This window comes from Aquarana catesbeiana, linkage group LG05 (assembly GCF_042186555.1).
Source record: "Aquarana catesbeiana isolate 2022-GZ linkage group LG05, ASM4218655v1, whole genome shotgun sequence".
Lineage (NCBI taxonomy): Eukaryota > Metazoa > Chordata > Amphibia > Anura > Ranidae > Aquarana > Aquarana catesbeiana.
In genome coordinates, this window is record NC_133328.1 from 84,284,625 (window position 1) to 84,305,369 (window position 20,745).

General features: G+C 42.8%; 1 protein-coding gene across 1 annotated transcript in view; it reads left to right on the forward strand.

The window, feature by feature from the left end:
• Nucleotides 1-1,487: 1,487 nt before the first annotated feature.
• The window catches only part of NCAPG2 (non-SMC condensin II complex subunit G2), a gene marked incomplete in the record, with an annotated part of 89,488 nt that continues 70,230 nt past the window's right edge, over nucleotides 1,488-20,745 (forward strand). The window contains 6 exon segments of the mRNA XM_073629932.1: nucleotides 1,488-1,573; nucleotides 7,879-8,067; nucleotides 8,473-8,587; nucleotides 12,661-12,818; nucleotides 15,390-15,524; nucleotides 20,120-20,214. Of these exon segments, the coding sequence (XP_073486033.1) occupies nucleotides 1,496-1,573; nucleotides 7,879-8,067; nucleotides 8,473-8,587; nucleotides 12,661-12,818; nucleotides 15,390-15,524; nucleotides 20,120-20,214 (770 nt within the window).

Sequence of the window (20,745 nt, forward strand, 5' to 3'; positions counted from 1 at the left end):
CAAATCGCAAAAAATGAAGGGGATAAAACCTTCTGGAGTTGAAGTGGTTGTAAAGTCAGAAGGTTTTTTGTCTTGATGCCTTCTATGCATTAAGATAACAAAAACCTGTGTGCAGTAGCCCCCCTAATACTTGGGCCCAGTCTTCCTCCAGCGATGTGCACGAGTGCTACAGCCATCCCGGACTCTCCCTTCTGATCGGCTGAGACGCAGCAGTGGCGCCATTGGCTTCCGCTGCCGCCAAAGTCAGTTTGCCAATCAGGGGGGGGGGGGGGGGCGGGGCCAGGCCACGGTTCTGTGTCTGAATGGACACCGGGAGCTGGGGCTCAGCTTGTGTGCCCCTATAGCAAGCTGCTTGCTGTGGGGGCACTTGACAGAAGGAAGGGGCCAGGAGCACTGGCAAGGGACTCGGGAAGAGGAGGATCTGGGCTGCTCTGTGCAAAAACCATTTCACAGAGCAGGTAAGTATAACATGTTTATTTTTAACGGGGAAAAAATCGAGACTTTAGTATCCTTTTAATGCAGGCTGGGGTTTCGAGATATGCTGTTGAAGTTTTTTTTTTTTAACAAACGCAAAGAAATAGGCAACGCTGAGGACCGTAGGTGCAGTGGTCAGCCAAAGAAACTTAATGCTGCAGATGAGACACATCATGCTTACTTCCCTTCAACATCAGTGGGACCCATGTACACCCATCTAATGTCCAGAAGAGTCTGGCCAGAAGTGGTCTTCATGCCAGAATTGTGACCAAAAACCCAGACCTCTTACGTGGAAACAATGCTCAGTTACTATGTATGAAAACACAGGAATTGGGGTGCAAAAAAATGGCAGCAGGTGCTCTAAGACTGATGAGTCAAAATGTGAAATATTTGGCTGTAGTAGGAGGCAGTTTGTTCGCGAAGGTCTGGAGAGCGGTGCAATGAGTGTCTGCAGGCAGCAGTGAAGCATGGTGGAGGTTCTTTTTCAAGTTTGGGGTTGCATTTCTGCAAATGAAGTTGAAGATTTGGTCAGGATCAATGGTGTCCTCAATGCTGAGAAGTGGAGGCAGATACTTACTTCTGTATCATGCCATACCATGAGGGAGACGTGTGATTGGGCCCCAAATTTTATTCTGCTGCAGAACAATGACCCCAAACGTACAGCCAATGTCATTAAAGCGATTGTCCAGTCTGTAAAAAAAAAAAAAAAAAAAAGTCAGCAGTTACAAATCCCTTTTTTTTTTTTTTTTTTAACGCTTCTATTTCTGAAAGCATTCTATATTTACACCATTTTTCACACTTGCCAGAAACGTGCACCATAGTGTGTGCTTTATGATAATAATAATAATATTATTATACAGTGCCAACAATTTGTGCCACTCTTTACATGACAAAAAAAAATAATAATAAATATACTTATGTTTGCACATGTAGGTGTGTTTTTTATTTTTATTTATTTTTTTTTATACAGACATGTATTAATGTGTTTATTGGTTCTTTTTTTTCCTCTTCAGTAGTCGCAATGTCTAAACGCGAAGCATTTTTACTTGCCACAGGGAAGGATACATTACAAGATTTCTTACATTTCATTCAGCTTCATGTAAGTCCATTATTTGTATACTCTGTGTTGGCGCTCTGCACGTATTCCTGTAGTTTTTAAGCTGCAGTATAATGCTTGATTTGCTTCTTAGCCTGAAGTGAGGATTGTCCTTCAGATTCATCTACTTCTCAGTGTCTCCTCTTTGTAACTGCACAATTGCTTTCTGTGAAGATCTACAGAACTGCAATGTGGCTTAATACTTTGCTAGCATGAATCAGTGTTTGGTTTTCTGTGGTACGCTTTCATCTGTGGCTATCCAGATTTGTCATTTTACTTCATGACAGATTTACCCATTAAAGAGAATGTCTTGAGAGACTTGTGTGGGTTATTATTGGGAACCTGTGGAAAAATAGTTTTTACCCGCCTTCCATTCTAAGACTGATTTGCAAGTCTTTGGGAGTTCTGACAGCATTGGTTTATTCTCTTTCTGGGTATTTGACTCAGAAAGCCTTGCAACCACCCAACCATTATGTTGGCCAAGCAGCTAGAATGTCATCACAATTGGCAGTCCACATACTTCTCTCATGACACCATGAATCCACTGGCATGATTATTATTTATTTTTTAAAATTTTATTTTAACAAGTAGTAAGTTGTTATTTAGAGATTTAACAGTACAATATAAAATGCAGCATACAATGAGTGCCATTACAGTAAATTATATGTGTCATCTAGAATAAACTGAGTCAGGCACAATAAATTTTTAGAAGGCATCAACGAAGAAAAATCAGCACATCAGTTGACATGATTTTTAAATATGTAAATTCATCATCATTATTACAATACATACCCTTTTAATTTATGGTCTTATTGTAACATTAATCCCTGGTTCACAGTAGTGCAGCTTGAGTCACACAGAATCGCATGACAAGGGAAATGTAATTGTTTTCAGTGGTGCTCGTTTTAATCAATGTGGCTCAGAACGGTGCGATTTTTGGAAAAGATTCCTGCACTACTTGGTGCGATTTACAATGCAAATTGGCCCCTTAGAATATACAAAGTTGCACTGCATAATCCCACTGCAAATCACAACAAAGTTGCATCACAGAAGTGTGAACCGAAACTAAAAATAATTCACATATTTATTTATTTTTGTTTTAGTCTTTATAGATGCCCGTGGGAATAAAGGGACCCCCTTAGCATTAGGGAACCGGTTTGTCTTAAAATGTTCTGATTTTCAAAACTTTTTTTTTTCCAGTCTGCCACGAGCTTCGGCACCCCCGCAGTGCAGCGGGCGTGTGCCTGCTATCCCGATCCTGCGAGCCAATGTATAGCTACGACGTAACGGCAGCTGGTCGGCAAGCGGTTAAATTAGGATTGTGTGTGTTCCAGTGTGTGTTTGATGCGTTTTTACAGCGTTCCAGTGCAGGAAAAATGCAGCATGTTCTAGGTAAACAGTACATTTTCCTGTTCTGCCTAGTGACATGACAGCGATCTTCTATTCCCTGTCAGGTCAGTGGTAGTCCACCCCCCCCCCCCCCCCCCCAGTTAAAACATGCTGAGGCAACACACTTAACCCCTTGATCGCCCCCTAGTATTTAACCAGTGACATTTATACAGCAATCGGTGGCTTTTTTTTTTTTTTTTTTTTTTTTTTAGCTCTGATCGCTGTATAAATGTCAATGGTCCCAAAATGGTGTCATTAGTGTCCGATCTGTCCGCCGCAATGTCGCAGTCCCGATAAAAATCGCAGATCACTGCCATTACCAATAGGAAAAAAAATATACCGTATTTATCGGCGTATAACACGCACCGGCGTATAACACGCACCCCAATTTAGGAGGGAATTTTAAGGAAAAAAAACTTTTAGGAGGGAAGTTGAAGGGAAAAAACTTACATTTAAATGCCCATCATTGCAGCCTTATCAGTGCAGCCTTCCCCAGTGCAGCCTTCCCCAGTGCAGCCTTCCCCAGTGCAGCCTTCCCCAGTGCAGCCTTCCCCAGTGCAGCCTTCCCCAGTGCAGCCTTCCCCAGTGCAGCCTGCCCCAGTGCAGCCTGGGATCCCCTGTCCCTGCTTCCAGGGCTTCAAAATCGCGGTCCGCGATTTGAAAATGGCGCCGCCGGCGCCGAAGTACACAGAGCCGGTCCTCGGCTCTTTCCGGCGGCTCTCGTTTACTTTCGGCTCCACTCGTAGTCCCGAGCTGAGCTATCCGAGTAGGTTCGGATAGCTCCGCTCGGGACTACGAGTGGAGCCGAAAGTAAACGAGAGCCGCCGGAAAGAGCCGAGGACCGGCTCTGTGTACTTCGGCTCCGGCGGCGCCATTTTCAAATCGCGGTCCGCGATTTTGAAATTTGGACAGCTCGGGATCGGCGTATAACACGCACCTGCGACTTTCCCCTGATTTTAAGGGGAAAAAAGTGCGTGTTATACGCCGATAAATACGGTATATATATTTTTTTTTTTTATAATAATGCTGCCATTTATCTATCCCCTATTTTGTAGACACTATAACTTTTGCACAAACCAATCAATATAGGCTCATTGCTATTTATATAATTTTGGGGGATATTTATTATAGCAAAAAGTCAAAAAAATATACATTTTTTTTTTTTTCTTTTTTTTATCAAGCAAAAAATGAAAACCGCAGAGGTGATCACATACCACCAAAAAAACTCTATTTGTGGGGAAAAAAGGATGTCAATTTTGTTTGGGTACAACGTCTCACGACCGCACAATTGTCATTTAAAGCAACACAGTGCAAAAAATGCTCTGGTCATTAAGGGGGTAAAATCTTCCGGGGCTGAAGTGGATAAAGTGGAAGTAAACCTTCCTGTATAATTTGTAGCTATAATAAGGCTTACCTATAGGTATTGTAAATATCACCTAAACGGCGCACGTTTAATTTACTGTTTACTGCGCTGATGAGGTCATCGGCACATGCGCTCTGAAGGAAAAGCCACCTGTGCCACTTCTTCAGAAGCGTGTGCCGTGACCGGCGGCTCCCGCATTCATGTGCGGGAGTGACGTCACATGGCTCCGGCCAGTCACACAGCCAGAGTCCGCGGCCCCGGAAGGAAGACGTGCAAAGATGGATGCCGCCTCCAGCTGAGACAACGCGGGCTTCGTTTGCAGGTAAGTGTCACATAATGTGCTAGTATGCGATGCACACTAGCACATTATGCCTTAAAGTGTTTGTTAACCCCAAAAAAATAAATACAGATTCTGGTCCCTTAAAGCTGTGCTGTGTAATCTGCCCCCCTCTAAACTAAAAAAAAAAAAACCTTCCTGTATGCCCTCTCTGTACAGACCACGAAAATCGGGGCTGCTCTGCCCTGACCACCGTGGTCTGATTGCGTCCTTTCGTCATACGCTGCTGTCCCCTCTGCCCTCACCCCCTCCTTCCTGCCTGTCATGTCCCTCTGTGTGTCTTTCTCCGCCCCACCCCCCCATCGCTATTCTTAAAAAAAAAAAAAAAAAAAAAGTTAAACTTAAAATTGTCACTGCCAGCCCCTCATTTAGAGGCTGGCATAGCACACTATGTAAGTGGTTTACATACAAGACAGACCTTCTACGTGATCTCCACGGCTGATGTCAGAGGGAGATCATGGCTCCTCCCGCAGAAGACATCCATCGGAGCTGGAAAGCGGCTGCGAGTCATGTGACCGACCTGAAGACAGCCCAGAATCGGTATTTAGAACACTCGTTTTTTAAAACTACTTACATGCAATAGAGGGTCTGGCATAGTTTTATAAATATGGGTTCACCAACACTTTAACTATGCAGGGAAGAAAAAAAAATAATTCAACCATAGTTTACTTTCTCTTTAACCTTTCCCTTTATTTGGGGGTTTGAAAAGTGTCAAAGCTTTAAAATCAAGAAGGAAGGTGTACAAAACCCAAAAATCCCAGCAGACAAGCTAGCACATATTGTGATATTTTTTTTTTTTTTTATTATTATTATTTTGCTTGTATTTCATATTCAACTATATTAGTGAATATGTTGGAAGATATTTATGTTAACATTGTATCTGGTTAAAAAAAAAAAAGGAGAGAACAGCATCAGCGGGCCTAATTTAAAGGATAACTGCACATTCAGTGTAGATTCTTTAGCCGTCTCTTCTTTCTGAAGCCGCTCCCAGCCATTTACATTAGCTGCATGGTCTCAAACTTTAAAGCGCTAATACTTCTAGGCATGGCTTGTTTATCCTGTAAAATCATTCTGTCACTAATTTTAATTTGGATAGTTGGATGCTGGCGTCCTCTGTTTCATCCACTAATCTCTATTCCCCTGTTGGATACGAGGGCCGGTGGAAGGAAACCACAGATCGCAGCGGGGGGCAGGGCATCCAACACTCCTAGATGTTTGCCAGTTGCTGAAGATGTTTCAGCAAATGGCTTTCACATTTTAAAGCGAAATGCCAGGAATGATTATTTTCTGCTAACTTGCATTGGTCCAGTTTGGCTCAATGTAATTTATCCTTTTTTTTTTTTTTTTTTTTTCTGGAGGGCTGCTGAAACTCGCTTTAGTGACCTCCGCTGTTCAGAGACCGCTTTGTACTTTTTTTTTTTCCCTCAATGAATACAAGACCTTTTATGAAGAGGAGTGGATGATGCCATAGTCTCCACCTTTTTCCAATCAGAGAGGCGCTATCTGAATGGCGCTGGCATTGAGCAATTGACCCTCTATGGTTACTGTGCAGAGGGAAAACTGCTGGAGAAACACCCAAAAAAATCACAGATATCACATAGTAGCATGGACTACTACAGTGATTTTCAACATCCCGAGCAGCCCTTTGGCTATCGGGGTTTGGATACTTATATTAAGCCTAGCTGGATCAGTATAAGATTTAAAGGGGGGGGGGGTTATTAAGGTCATTCCACTTTAATTAAAAATGATGAGAGTTGCTTAAGGCCGTTTTCACACTGTGGCCAAAATGAACTGCAGTGTGGGTGTAGCCCAGTTTGCCTTGGTTTTTGTGCAGGTTACCTACGCTTTCCCATAGGCTCCTATTAAGATTTTTTTTTTTTTTTTTCTAAAAACGCCCAATCTAGTCTGTAATAAAGCACAGGTAACCCGCATGAAAACCGCAGGTAGACTGCGCTGCATCAATGCTGTGCCGAAACCGCAGCATAGCAGTGTGAAAGGGGCTCTTAACACAATCTACTTCACTTAAAGTGGTACTGTACTTGCCTTTTCAGTGCTGTGGTGTCCCTAAGCTCTCTGCCTGGTGCTGACCTTCTTGGGCAGTCTGCTTTCAGGTACCGATCTCCAGCTATTTTCATTGGCCTAGACCAAGATGACGTCCCTCTCAATTCTTTCAGTAGTGCTAAAAGTGTTCCTTGAGCTGTGTGTGCCTGTAGCTCAGCAGGAGTGCGCTGTCCTACAGTCCCCCTGGCTCTTACAGTGGAGATAGGGATATAGGGGTCGTTTGTACTAGTGATGCCTTCCGGGTCCCATCTTCCCTACTAGTACAGAATAGCATCTGGAAGGGAGGGAGCCAGCTGGTGGGGATTGGTCAGCTCAGGGTATGCACTTTCAATTCTCTTCCTGGGTTCCTTTTTATTGCTGGAGCTGCACACTGCTCTCTTCTTGAAAATATTTACTGTTTGCAGGCTCGGTTCTGCCCCTATAATTGCTCTTCTTGCCCCTGTGATACCCAGTTTGAAAAGTTTGTCACTGTACAAAAATATCTGCTCCAAGGACTTAAAATTATAATATACATGGGAACTGAAAGTATGCAAAGAACTGAAGTAATAAATAGGAGTCAATCAGATTTCAGTGTTTTTTTATTTTGGGGGAAACCTTAAATAAGAATTTTGTTCAATTGCTGTGGGATACAACTGCACTTGTGTGCTTTTTAAAGAAAAGGTTACCACACACTGGATAGATCACGAGTTTCTACGTTTCTTGTAGATATTGTCCACAGGTATGGCAGTCCCCCCTCAAGGACTGCACTACTAACACGTTTCACCCAGTTAGGGCTTTATCACAATTGTGTGCTACTTTTTTCTATTCTGTTTTTAATTATTCAACCGAGCCCTATAGCTTCTTATAATTCCGATATAAATTGTCTATAGCCCAAACTAAGTAGGGAAGGTTTAGAATGGGGGTTGGCAACCACCTTGTTGGGGCATGGAAGGTATTGGGAGATTTTACAAGACATTGGTTAATGACCACTGGTCTAGAAGTAGGTCTTCCATCCATAATGGACATAACATTGCCTCTGTGGCAATGAGATAAATAAGTTACCTAAAAGGACTTTCTGATGTTGTTGCCTCCACCTTGTGCACATTAATTGTTAAGGCTTGTCCCATTGCTGGTTTACATATTTGTAGAACTGATTCTGGGGACTTATTACATTTGTAGAAAGATGCGACAGATCCTTTTGATCTAGAAGAGGTATTGCAAGAGCTGCCGAGGAAGCAAAAGGAGGAATTATGGCAGAAGCTGAAGACTTTGCTGCTGGATACTTTGGTGGCGAATCCAGTAGAGTCATGGCACAAAATAGATGATGGCAGTGACGATGACATGGAAGTGGAAGGAGCTCCTGAAGTGGTATGCGGCATATTTTGTTATTCAATCACAGAATTTATAAATCCCCCCCCCCCCCTGTTTTTTTTTTTTTTGGCCAATAGATATAAAATACTTTTTGCTATACTTTCAAAATAAACTGCTACTATCATAATACATCTCTTTCTGTGCATAAGCTAACACATTGGAGTTGTAGTGTGTGTGTGTGGGGTTTTTTTTTTTTTTTTTTGTTTCCAATTATTTCATGTTGCAGACCTATCAATAGAGAAATAAGCGGGCCGCCATTTTATTGTTGTGGGGGGGGGGGGGTTTGTCCCGGAATATATGTGGGCACCCCCTGGTTGCTGCATTAACATTCTGGTGACAATTTACATTGTTAGACCTGAGTGTAGACTACATTCCAAACAGCACTTTGTTCTTTTCTCTTAGAAAAACACTATGGATGTAATACGTGGTGTGACCATTGTGGCAACACTCTCTGTGTCTGTGGTGGAAGAGGACATGACTTATCAAGCTCTCCTGGAATGTGCTGGCCTTCTCAATGGTGAAGTACTTTTTTTTTATTTTAATTTGTTTTCAATTTTTTTGTTGTTGAAATAGAGAGCATTCTGACATGTACATGTCTAAGCAGTTGGGGTGGGTGGGTGTGTGTTTGTTTTGTTTTTTTCATTGGAATGCTCTTTTAGCAGTTTCCAAATGAGTTTTGCTTTTTTTTTTTGTACCTAATAAGATGTGTTGTCCCCGTTTTTTTTCTATATTACCACATTTGTATAATGATATGATATTGCAATTACAACCACAAATTAACAAAAAGTATAAATAGTACATAAAACATAATTCATAGTCAGGTTGATCAAGTTCAACCCAAAAAAAAAAAAAAATACAATCCCATAGACACAAACCTACACCCACAGTTGATCCAGAGGAGGCAAAAAAACCCAGCAAAGCATGATCCAATTTACTACAGCAGGGGTAAAATATCCTTCCTTAACCCCCCGAGAGGCAATCTGCCTTTTTATTTTGTTTTATTTTTTTATTTTTCCTTGTATCAACTTTACCTATAAATGTTAGTACCCGGTTACATTGTGTACATTTTAGTAAAGAATCCAGGGCTTTTTTAAAGCAATCGACTGAGCTTTCCAGAACCACCTCTGGAGGGAGTCTATTCCACATTTTCACAGCTCTTACTGTGAAGAAACCTTTCTGTATTTGGAGATGAAGTCTTTTTTTCCTCTAGATGTAGAGTGCCCTAGTCTTTCCATTCCGCCCTGCAATGTTATGGAGATAACATCTTCCCCTCACTCGTCTCCATACCAAGGAAGGAGAAACATCTGATCGCCTCCGCTGCTGCTGAAGGCTTCGCTAAGCGGTGGAGGGCACCGGAGCGCGGTGGGAACCTTCGGAACAACAATATGTCTCCTCTCCCCTAACAGGTGTTTACACACAAATTCTCGTGCACGCAATTGTGCCATGCGCATCGGGTCCCCTACCATGCAGCAGGCGCGCGCATGCCCTCTGGCGACTCTTAAAGGAGACCCTGTACGGCAGGGGTGTCCAAACTACGGCCCTCCAGCTGTTGCGGAACTACACTTCCCATGAGGCATTGTAAAACTCTGACATTCACAGACATGACTAGGCATGATGGGAGTTGTAGTTCCTTAACAACTGGAGGGCCATAGTTTGGACACCACTGCTGTACGGGGTTTTGCGCAGCGGTGCCATTGTACGGCAGTTTACCTGAGCCGATTGGGAACCGGTCAAAGAAATAAGACGATATGATTCACAATAGAGGTGGTCTTTATGGGGTTTCGGGAATAAGCACAGTCGGTGCTTCTGACTTAGAAGGTGGTAGCTGCCCCCCCACCCCCCACCTCCCCAGTGCATAATTAAAAACACGAAGTAAGTGCGGGAATCAGAACTTTTTTTTTTTTTTTTTGTAGTGCGTATTCCAATTAATAGGGAACCCATCCAAACCTGGCGTTTTGTTATGGGCGAAGGACTGTATAGCTTTTCCTATTTCTTCAGCCGTTAAAGGCACGTTTAAAACCTTGAAAGAGAAATATCAAATGGATAATCATCAAATTCCACAATAGTATAATGGGCCCTAGTAGAATATAGAGTAGTATAAATGTAACAAAAGCTTCCACTATGTCCTTATTGTGTTCCACTATAACACCGCTGGAGTTTTTAATTCTGGGAATAGCACAGGATTGGAAATCGGGTCTAGAGAGATGCGCCAGAAGGCTACTATTCTTGTCCCCAAATTCGAAGATCCGTTGGTTTTGATATAATGGCTTTTTCTGGTTATGCTCTAGGAGCACTAAATCCAACGCTTAGCTTTGTGTTACCAGATAGCATAAGTATCAGCAGTAGGGGAGGCAGAATAGCTAGTCTCTGCATCATTGAGCTCCCGCTCTGAATTCCCTAATTTAGCCTGAGACGCCTTATGGGCCTGTCTAATAGCTGTTGCAAAGGAGCCACGCATGGTAGCCTTAAAGGCATCCCAAACCACAGGAATGTCCATTAACCGCTTGCCGACCAGTCGCCACAGTTATACTGCGGCAATATGGCTCAGCTGCGCGAATCGCCGTCATGTTACATTGGTTCCCTTTTTGTCCACTAGGTGTGTGCACGAGCGCCCCCTGCTCGGCCACGGAACCGATGCGAGTGCCCGCCGGTGTAAACAGTTTCCGGTTCTCTGAGGGCAAAAGTGACAGATTGTCTGTTCATACAGAGTATGAACAGCGATCTATCTCTTTCCACTCCCCCCACATTCCACTCTCCCCTTCAGTTAGAACACACACTAGGGAACATAATTAACCCCCTGATCGCCCCCTAGTGTTAACCCCTTCCCTGCCAGTCACATTTTTACAGTAATCAATGCATTTTTATAGCATTGATCACTGTATAAATGCCAATGTTGTCAAAATTGACGTGTCCGCTATAATGTCACAGTCCCGATTAAAAATCGCAGATCGTCGCCATTACTAGTTAAAAAAAAAAAAATTATAATAAAAATGCCATAAAACTATCCCCTATTTTTTAGACGCTATAACTTTTGCGCAAACCAATCAATATACGCTTATTGCGATATTTTTGGTAAAAAAAAAAAAAAAAGTAGAAGAATACATATCGGACTAAACCTGAGGAAAAAAATTGTGTTTTTTTTTTTTTTTTTTTTTTATATTTTTGGGGGATATTTTATTATAGCAAAAAGTAAAAAATAATAATGCGTTTTTTTTTTTTTTTTTTTTTTTTTCAAAATTGTCGCTCTTTTTTTGTTTATAGCGCAAAAAATAAAAACCGCAGAGGGGATCAAATACCACCAAAAGAAAGCTCTATTTGCGCAGGACTGCGCAATTGCCAGTTAAAGCGACGCAGAATCGCAAAAAGTGCTCTGGTCAGGAAGGGAGTAAAATCTTCCGGGGCTGAAGCAGTTAATGACAAAGTTAGGATCTCATATCAGCAAGTCCTTGATCTGTGACAGCCGAGTCTGCTAGCCACAGAGGACTCGGTCTCCATATCCGGAATGAATCAAACGTGCCCAGAACAAGATTCACCAACAAAGGAGATTGGTCGGATACTGGGGAGATATTGGATGTCATTTACCATACTAAGCATGTCATGAGAAAGCAAACATATCAATGCGGGACAGTGTACCATAAGTATCAGAATAGCATGAGTACTCTTGTATAGAAGCATGTTTCCATCTCCAGGCATCCAAAAGGTTAAATTGATCTAAGTATGAGCCTAAAGGAGTAGGGGGCAAGGTAGAGCCACCCAGTCTGTCAAGGGAGGTATCAAGGACTGTGTTGAAATCCCCAGCCATTAGGAGGGGGCCTTCAGCGAGTTCTAACACTGATGGTGGAATGTATAAACCGACAGACAGCCAGCATGACTGACAGGCAGCAGCTCCCCGCTAGGGGAGGTGAGCGAACCGAGTCATCGGTGTTCGGTGGCTTGGTTCTCAGTGAAGAGACGGTGGGGGACAGATGCAGCATCAGTCCGATGCTGCATCCACCTAGGTAAGTATGAATATGGGATAAAAAAAAATTCCATACTTCTCTTTCGCCACTAGACTACCCCTAGGTGGGAAAGCACTTCTATATGGGACAGAAGCAGGCATTTCAGTATTCCAGGACAGCGACATAAACCAGGTTAAGCCTTATAGCCTTTGTTTTCTTCATCCGTCCTTGCTGTGATTGCAGAATTTCTCTGTAGCTCATAGTGTGTGTGTTTATTTTTTTGTTTTTGTTTTTAAGGACTGTAGTACCTCTTGCTCCTGTGCTCTCGGGGGTTAGTTTTCTTTCTAATATATCGTAGTCCTCTAGGTTTGCTGTGTGTGTGTTGTTTTTTTTTTTTTTTTTTTTTTTAAATAAATGGCGTTCTGTTTTTTTGTTTGTCTGCTGGAATACAGGTCTTCTGTTGTGATAGAAAAATGTGCATTGAAATGGTTTTACTTTGCCTGCCTGATTCTCTGGTTTTGCTACTTAACAAAACAAGCAGGCAGCTCAGTAACCAGGTAGTAAAGCCAGAAAATCATTATGACAGCTAGGCAAATAGTAGTTGTCAACCATAACTTTTTAATTTTAAACTAACGTTTACATTCAACTGCAGGTATTCTGGAAGCTTTACCAAGGTCAGAATCCCATGTCCGTCTTGCCATCCGGCAACTGTGTGAGGCCTGGTGGGAGAAGGGCTTAGAAAAGAAAGAAGAGTTTGGAAAAACGGCTTTTTCTATGCTCTTGGCAAAGTCCCTTGAACCAAAATGTTTGGTATGTACAATAAAAACTTTGCCCTCTTCCACTGTTTTAAGCTTATAACAGCTATGTGCATGCCAATAACCCGGTGGTCTGATTTTTGAAGTGCGTTCTTAATCGTACGACTTCCAATCTATTCAGAATGTGAAGAAATTAAACCTTTTTCTTTTAGCAGCCTTTGGGTGATGTAGCTTGGGGGTTAGATCTACTCTTAAGTTGGTCGTAGACTCTTAAGCTGGTTGTAGACAGTTCGAATCTTGGCTGGTTCAGCAGGGACCGGACAAGATTTGAACCATGTATGTGTGCAGGCTGATTCTACATGCATGGGAGGCCAGAGGAGAGACTTGGGGGTCTAATAAACCCCAGATCTCTCCATAAAGAGGACACGTGGACTTTTGTGAGATACTGTGTGTGTGTGTGTGTGTGTGTACGTACAGTGGCGACGGAAAGTATTCAGACCACCTTAAATTTTTCACTCTTTGTTATATTGCAGCCATTTGCTAAAATCAGTTAAGTTCATTTTTTTTTTCCTCAATAATGTACACACAGCACCCCATATTGACAGGAAAACACAGAATTGTTGATATTTTTGCAGATTTATTAAAAAAAAAAAAAAACTGAAATATCACATGGTCCTAAGTATTCAGATCCTTTGCTCAGTATTTCGTAGAAGCACCCTTTTGATCTAATACAGCTATGAGTCTTTTTGGGAAAGATGCAACAAGTTTTTCACACCTGGATTTGGGGATCCTCTGCCATTCCTCCTTGCAGATCCTCCAGGTCTGTCAGGTTGGATGGTAAACGTTGGTGGACAGCCATTTTTAGGTCTCTCCAGAGAGGCTCAATTGGGTTTAAGTCAGGGCTGTGGCTGGGCCATTCAAGAACAGTCACGGAGTTGTTGTGAAGCCACTCCTTCGTTATTTTAGCTGTGTGCTTAGGGTCATTGTCTTGTTGGAAGGTAAACCTTCGGCCCAGTCTGAGGTCCTGAGCACTCTGGAGAAGGTTTTCATCCAGGATATCCCTGTACTTGGCCGCATTCATCCTTCCCTCGATTGCAACCAGTCGTCCTGTCCCGGCAGCTGAAAAACACCCCCACAGCATGATGCTGCTGCCACCACCATGCTTCACTGATGGGACTGTATTGGACAGGTGATGAGCAGTGCCTGGTTTTCTCCACACATACCGCTTAGAATTAAGGCCAAAAAGTTCTATCTTGGTCTCGTCAGACCAGAGAATCTTATTTCTCACCATCTTGGAGTCCTTCTGGTGTTTTTTTCTTAGCCGACTGCATCTCTGGAGCTCAGTCACAGTGATCTTTGGGTTCTTCTTTACCTCTCTCACCAAAACTCTTCTCCCCCAATAGCTCAGTTTGGCTGGACGGCCAGCTCTAGGAAGGGTTCTGGTCGTCCCAAACGTCTTCCATTTAAGGATTATGGAGGCCACTGTGCTCTTAGGAACCTTAAGTGCAGCAGAAATTTTTTTTGTAACCTTGGCCAGATCTGTGCCTTGCCACAATTCTGTCTCTGAGCTCTTCAGGCAGTTCCTTTGACCTCATTATTCTCATTTGCTCTGACATGCACTGTGAGCTGTAAGGTCTTATATAGACGGGTGTGTGGCTTTCCTAATCAAGTCCAATCAGTATAATCAAACACAGCTGGACTGGACTCAAATGAAGGTGTAGAACCATCTCAAGGATGATCAGAAGAAATGGACAGCACCTGAGTTAAATATATGAGTGTCACAGCAAAGGGTCTGAATACTTGGGACCATGTGATATTTTAGTTTCTCTTTTTTAATAAATCTGCAAAAATGTCAACAATTCTGTGTTTTTCTGTCAAAATGGGGTGCTGTGTGTACATTAATGAGGGAAAAAATGAACCTAAATGATTTTAGTAAATGATATATAGAATAGAATATATAATTTCTCTTAAATAGAAAACTATCTTTTAGATACCAAAGGCATTTTATTAAAATAAATTTGATAAAATCTCGTTTCTTTTTTTTTTTTAATATTTGATTTTTATCCACCCTAGTGATCACACACAACACGTGAGGTATTGCCACAAACATCAGAGCGAGAGCACTAATTCTAGCACCAGACCTCCTGTGCAACATCTTTACAAGTTTAAATGGTTGCCTATGGAGAATTTTAAGCACTGTAGTTTGCCGCAATTCCACAGGCAGACGCAATTTTAAAATGACATGTTGGGTATCTGTTTACTCGGCATAACATCATCTTTCACATCATATAAAAAAAATTGGGCTAACTTTAGTGGTGTGTCCCCCCCCCCCCCAAAAAAAATTGGGTTTGAATAACCACTGTGCAAATAGTATGTGACATAAAAAATTGCAACACCCACCATTTTATTCTATTGGGCCTCTGCTAAATAAATATATAGGGTTTGGGCGTTCTAAGTAATTTTCTTGCAAAAAAAGTTGATTTTTACATGTAGTGTCAGAATTGGCCCGGATGGCAAGTGGTTCAATTGAGGGGTGTATAAACAGTGGTTAAGTTGTTTTATCATAGTCCTTTGTATTTGTAGATATAGAAACCGTTATAATATCCTAATGTTTCTCTTGTAATAGGTTGCGGACATTGCTCGCTTGTGGCAACTTCATGCAGCTCTCCTAAATTTTGATTACAATTCAGAGGAAAGTATTGAAGTGAGGAACTTGTTACTCCAGTGCGTTCTGAATATTAACCACATTAAAAAAGAAGAGGTAACTATTAAAAAGTGCATCTGTTTTAACTGCTTCAGCCCTGGAAGATTTTACCCCCTTCCTGACCAGAGCCCTTTTTACAATTTGGCACTGCGTTGTTTTAACTGACAATTGCTCTGTCATGCAGTGCTGTACCCAAACAAAATTTGCGCGCCCCCCCCCCCCATTATTTTTTTGCGCTATAAACAAAAAAAGAGCAACTATTTTGGAAAAAAAACGATTTTTTTATTACTTTTTGCTATAATATCCCCAAAAATGTTTTAAAAAAAAGTCATCATTTTAGGCCAATATATATATATTCTACACATTTTTGGTAAAAAAAAATCGCAGTAAGCATTTATTGGTTTGCGCAAAAGTTATAGCGTCTCCAAACTATGGGAAAAATTTTATAGCATTTTTACTATAAATATATTTATTTTATTTATTTTATTTTTTTGGTATTGCGACGGACAGATCGGACACATTTGACATGTTTTTGGGACCATTGACATTTATACAGCGATCAGAGCTAAAAGTAGGAACTGATTTACTGTATAAATGTCACTGGCAGGGAAGGGGTTAACTGTGTTCCTTAGTTAGTGTTTCCAAAAATGTGGAAAGACTGACTGGAGGAGGAGACATTATCGCTGTTCCTAGGTAGGAACAAACACTGTCTCCTCTCCCCTGACAGAACAGGGATTTGTGTGCTTACACACATAAATCCCCAAGCTGGCGCTCGTATGTAGTTGGCAGCGATCGCTGCCACGTGCATCGGGTCCCCCGCCGTGCAGCGGGTGCGTGCCCCCTGGCAAGTGAGTAAAGAGTACAACGTACCCATACAGGGTTTCACCCAGCAGAGCCACTCTGCCCTTGTAAATCGACATGAGCTGGTCGGCAAGTTGTTAAGCATGGTAGACATGTCTTAAAAACCAGCTCCAGTCAGGAATGGAAATTAAATATTTGTTTAACCACTTCCCGCCCGCCCTATAGCGGATTGACGTCCGGGAAGTGATTCTGTTATCCTGACTGGACGTCATATGACGTTCAGCAGGATAACATGCCGCAGCGTGCCCCCAGGGGCGCGCATCGCGGCGATCGGTGGAGCGGTGTGTCAGTCTGACACACCGCTACACTGATCTTAGTAAAAAGCCTCCGGCGGAGGCTCTTTACCACGTGATCAGCCGTGTCCAATCACGGCTGATCACGCTGTCAATAGGAAGAGCCGTTGATCGGCTCTTCCTCACTCGCGTCTGACAGACGCAAGTAGAGGCGAGCCGATCGGCGGCTCTCCTGGCAGGGGGGGTCTGCGCTGATTGTTCATCAGCGCAGCCCCCCCCTCAGATCACCCCACTGGACTACCAGGGATGCCACTAGGACCACCAGGAAGGGGCAACGTGGATGGCCAGGTATGTACCCCATGGCCATCCACATGTGCCCAATCAGTGCCCACAAATGGGCACTGATTGGCACTATTATGTCAATGATCTGCCCAGCAATGCCCAGATCTGTCCAGCAATGCTTTATCTGTGCCACCTGTCAGTGCCCATCTGTGCCACCTGTCAGTGCCCATCTGTGCCACCTGTCAGTGCCCATCTGTGCCACCTGTCAGTGCCCATCTGTGCCACCTGTCAGTGCCCATCTGTGCCACCTGTCAGTGCCCATCTGTGCCCATCTATCAGTGCCACACATAAGTACCAATCAATGCCACCTATGAGTGCCCATCAGTGCCGCCTATGTGTGCCCATCAGTGCCACCTATGAGTGCCCATCAGTGCCGCATACCAGTGCCGCCTATCAGTGCCCATCATCAGTGCCCGTTAGTGCCACCTCATCGGTGCCCATCAGTGCCGCCGTATCAGTGCCCATCAGTGCAGCCATATCAGTGCCCATTATTGAAGGAGAAAGCGTACTTATTTACAAAAAAATTTTACAGAAACAAAGAAAAACTTGTTTTTTTTTCGAAATTTTCAGGCTTTTTTTTATTTGTTGCGCAAAAAATAAAAACCGCAGAGGTGATCAAATACCACCATAAGAAAGCTCTATTTGTGGGAACAAAATGATAAAAAATTTGTTTGGGTACAGTGTAGCATGATCGCGCAATTGTCATTCAAATTGCAACAGCGCTGAAAGGTGAAAAATGGGCTGGGCGGGAAGGTGTCTAAGTGCCTGGTATTGAAGTGGTTAATCTGACGCCCCGCATTTGTAATGCAGGAAATGTATTCCTAAACAAACTGCAGCAAGAATCCGAATATCTCTCACATGCAGAGGGTTAAAAGTGTAAAAGAGTGAAAAAAAAAAAAACAGCAGTGCTAAGAAGCCTCTCTAGCCACCAATCAGACTGAAATGTGGCTTGAATGTGATTGGTGAGGCTAATGAGCTCCGTTAGCGTTTAATGGAGGACAGGTGATACATCGGCTCTAAAAGACCCCTGATGTCTCCTTAACTACTTCAATACAGGGCACTCCCCCCCCCTCCTCCTGCCCAGGACAATTTTCAGCTTTCAGCGCTGTCGCACTTTGAATGACAATTGCGCGGTCATACAACACTGTACCCAAACTACATTTTTATAATTTTCTTCCCACAAATAGAGCTTTCTTTTAGTGGTATTTGATCACCACTGGGGTTTTTATTTTTTGCTAAACAAACTAAAGACAAATTTTTGAAAAAATAAAAATAAAATTGTTTTTATTGTTTATAAAATGTTGTTTTCTCCTACATTGATGAGGCCATGATATGTAGAATTGATGGGCACTGATAGGCAGCACTGACAGGTGTTTCTGATGGGGCACTGACTGGTAGCTGATGGGCACTGATTGGCATTGATGGTGGCACATTTGATGGGGCCGTGCTGATAATCAATGTGCTGATTATCAGCACAGACCCCCCCCCTCTCCCCGTCAACGAGAAACCGAGGAAAGCTGTTTACTGGCACTTCCTGGTTCACACTGTGATTGGTCACAGCTGATCACATGGTAAGGAGCCTCTGTCAGAGGCTACTTACTACGATCGGAGATGCAGTGTGTCACAGTGACCACACAGCACCACTGATCGCCGTGCTGCGTGCCGGCATGTTATCCTGCTGGACATCATATGACGTCCAGTAGGATAACAACCACCGCCCGCCCGTCATTCTGCTATAGGCCGGGTGGGACGTGGTTAAAGAAAATGTCACAAAAGAAAATATTTAAAAAAAATTAGTTTAGTGGGAGTGTCACCTTGACCGTAACACGAACCTGTTACTTTGTCTAGAATGACCAAAAGTATAAGGGTGTTTGTTTTTTGTTTTTCAGAAGCATTTTATTAAAATAAACAAAACCATTACAGACAAGTGCGGCTGCTATCAAAACCCCAATAAGCGATAGGATAATGTTAATGCTACAGTTTACAGAAAGGGAGAATAACAAGTACAGTAAAATAATTAAAACAGGTTGCAAGGGAGAAAAAAGGGGGGGTGGTTTGGGTGGTTGATTAAGAGGAGGGAGTGAGAAAGCAGAATCAGGAGGGGAAGGGGGAGGAATGGATAAGAAGCGTTAAGGGACAAGGAGAGAAAAGGCTCAAAATTAACATATAACCATTAGCATGTCTAACAGGTACAGAAACGCTTGTTCCCCATAAGTCTATCCAGGCCGACCAGATTTTGTCAAATATTCCTCGGACAGTTACAGCTTTTGTAGGTCAACTTATAGAAAGGCAACCCTACATTAACGGTTGCACGTCAAGTCGATACAGTGGGAGGTAGGGCAGACTTCCACCTGAGCAGGATCTCTCTACGGGCATAATAGAAGTTAAAGAACGTTTTATGTACCAACCATGTTCTTCACCATCCAGCACCCCTACTAACTAGGCTAGTTGATATCTAGTACACAGGGAACTAAACAAGGGGTATATAGAAGCCCAGCAAACAGTAGTATAGTAAGCTCTGTGTAGAAATTCCACATGGGTAACTAGATTGGTAATATAATGGCCTAAACATTTCGTCTGGCAATTCTGGCATATCAGCTTGCCATTTGGAGAATAGTTTACTCTGTTTTACCATGTGCAACTGTAAATCAAAGGTATACTAATGACAGGGGTTTCCCCATCGCCCTGGGCACCAAAAGACATTCCAGGGGGTCAGAGTCCAGGGTGATAGGAGTGGGAAACTTTGAGAGCACTGCATGTCTCAGCTGGAGATATCTAGACGGCATCCTATAGGGCAAGTGGAATTCCACCTTAAGTTCTGCAAAGCTCTGCTCTGCCACCGGCCATTCAATATATTGTGCTCAAGTCCCACTATCCCTTGGGAGGCCCACAATTGAGGGTCAGGGAGCATGTTTATATGGGGCTGAGTGGGGTTAGACCCAAAGTATAAATTTACATGAAACAAGAAGGGTTTAACAGCCCAATTTTACAATGTATTATGAGAAGAACACTTTGACAGCTACCACATTTACCACACGCTGATTTCCTATGTTTTGCAAACACAACGGGGCTAGTCTGCCACTAGACAATTAAAAAGCTTGCATGTAGCTGAGCAAAACTTGGTATTTTAAATGATGAAAAAAAACATGTAAAACGTGTAAATATATTCTTCTAAGCTTGTTTTTAATGAATTTCCTTTCCTCCCTCTGTGATTAGGGCCGGCGGTTTCTTAGCTTCATCTTCAGCTGGGACGTCAACTTCATTATAATAATTCATGAAACAATTAAAAACCAGCTTCAAATTTTACCAAAGTATGTAATATTATTGTTATGTTGGTTAACATTGTCAAAAGTATGCTAAAAGTTTCTGTAAGTAATTTTATTTTTTTTCACTGATGGGTGCTGATGAGGCTGCGCTGATGGATGCTGATGAGACGGCGCTAATGGTCAGGGCACTGCTAACCAGCACTGGTGATAATGGTGAACTGGTAAATAACTGGTAAATGGTGTGCTGACATGCTTGCCGGTTAATGGCACTCTCGGACACAAAACATGGGGAAAAGAACTGCCGATAACTTGCAAGTCTGTTTACATGTGATCAGTTGTGCTTGGATACAGCTGATCACATGGTAAAGGGGCCCTGTGATAGGCCCTTTACCTGACCATAGATCAGCTGTGTCCAAAGGACACAGCGGTCGCACAGCGCGCCCGATGTGCAGGACAGGGTTCTGGGGTGACTTCTACGGACGCCCTCCCAGACCTATAGTGCTGCCCTGTAGCCTTCTTTTGGATATAGCATGGTGCTAAAGTGGTTAAACTTGACCTTTCTGATCTCTAAACTGA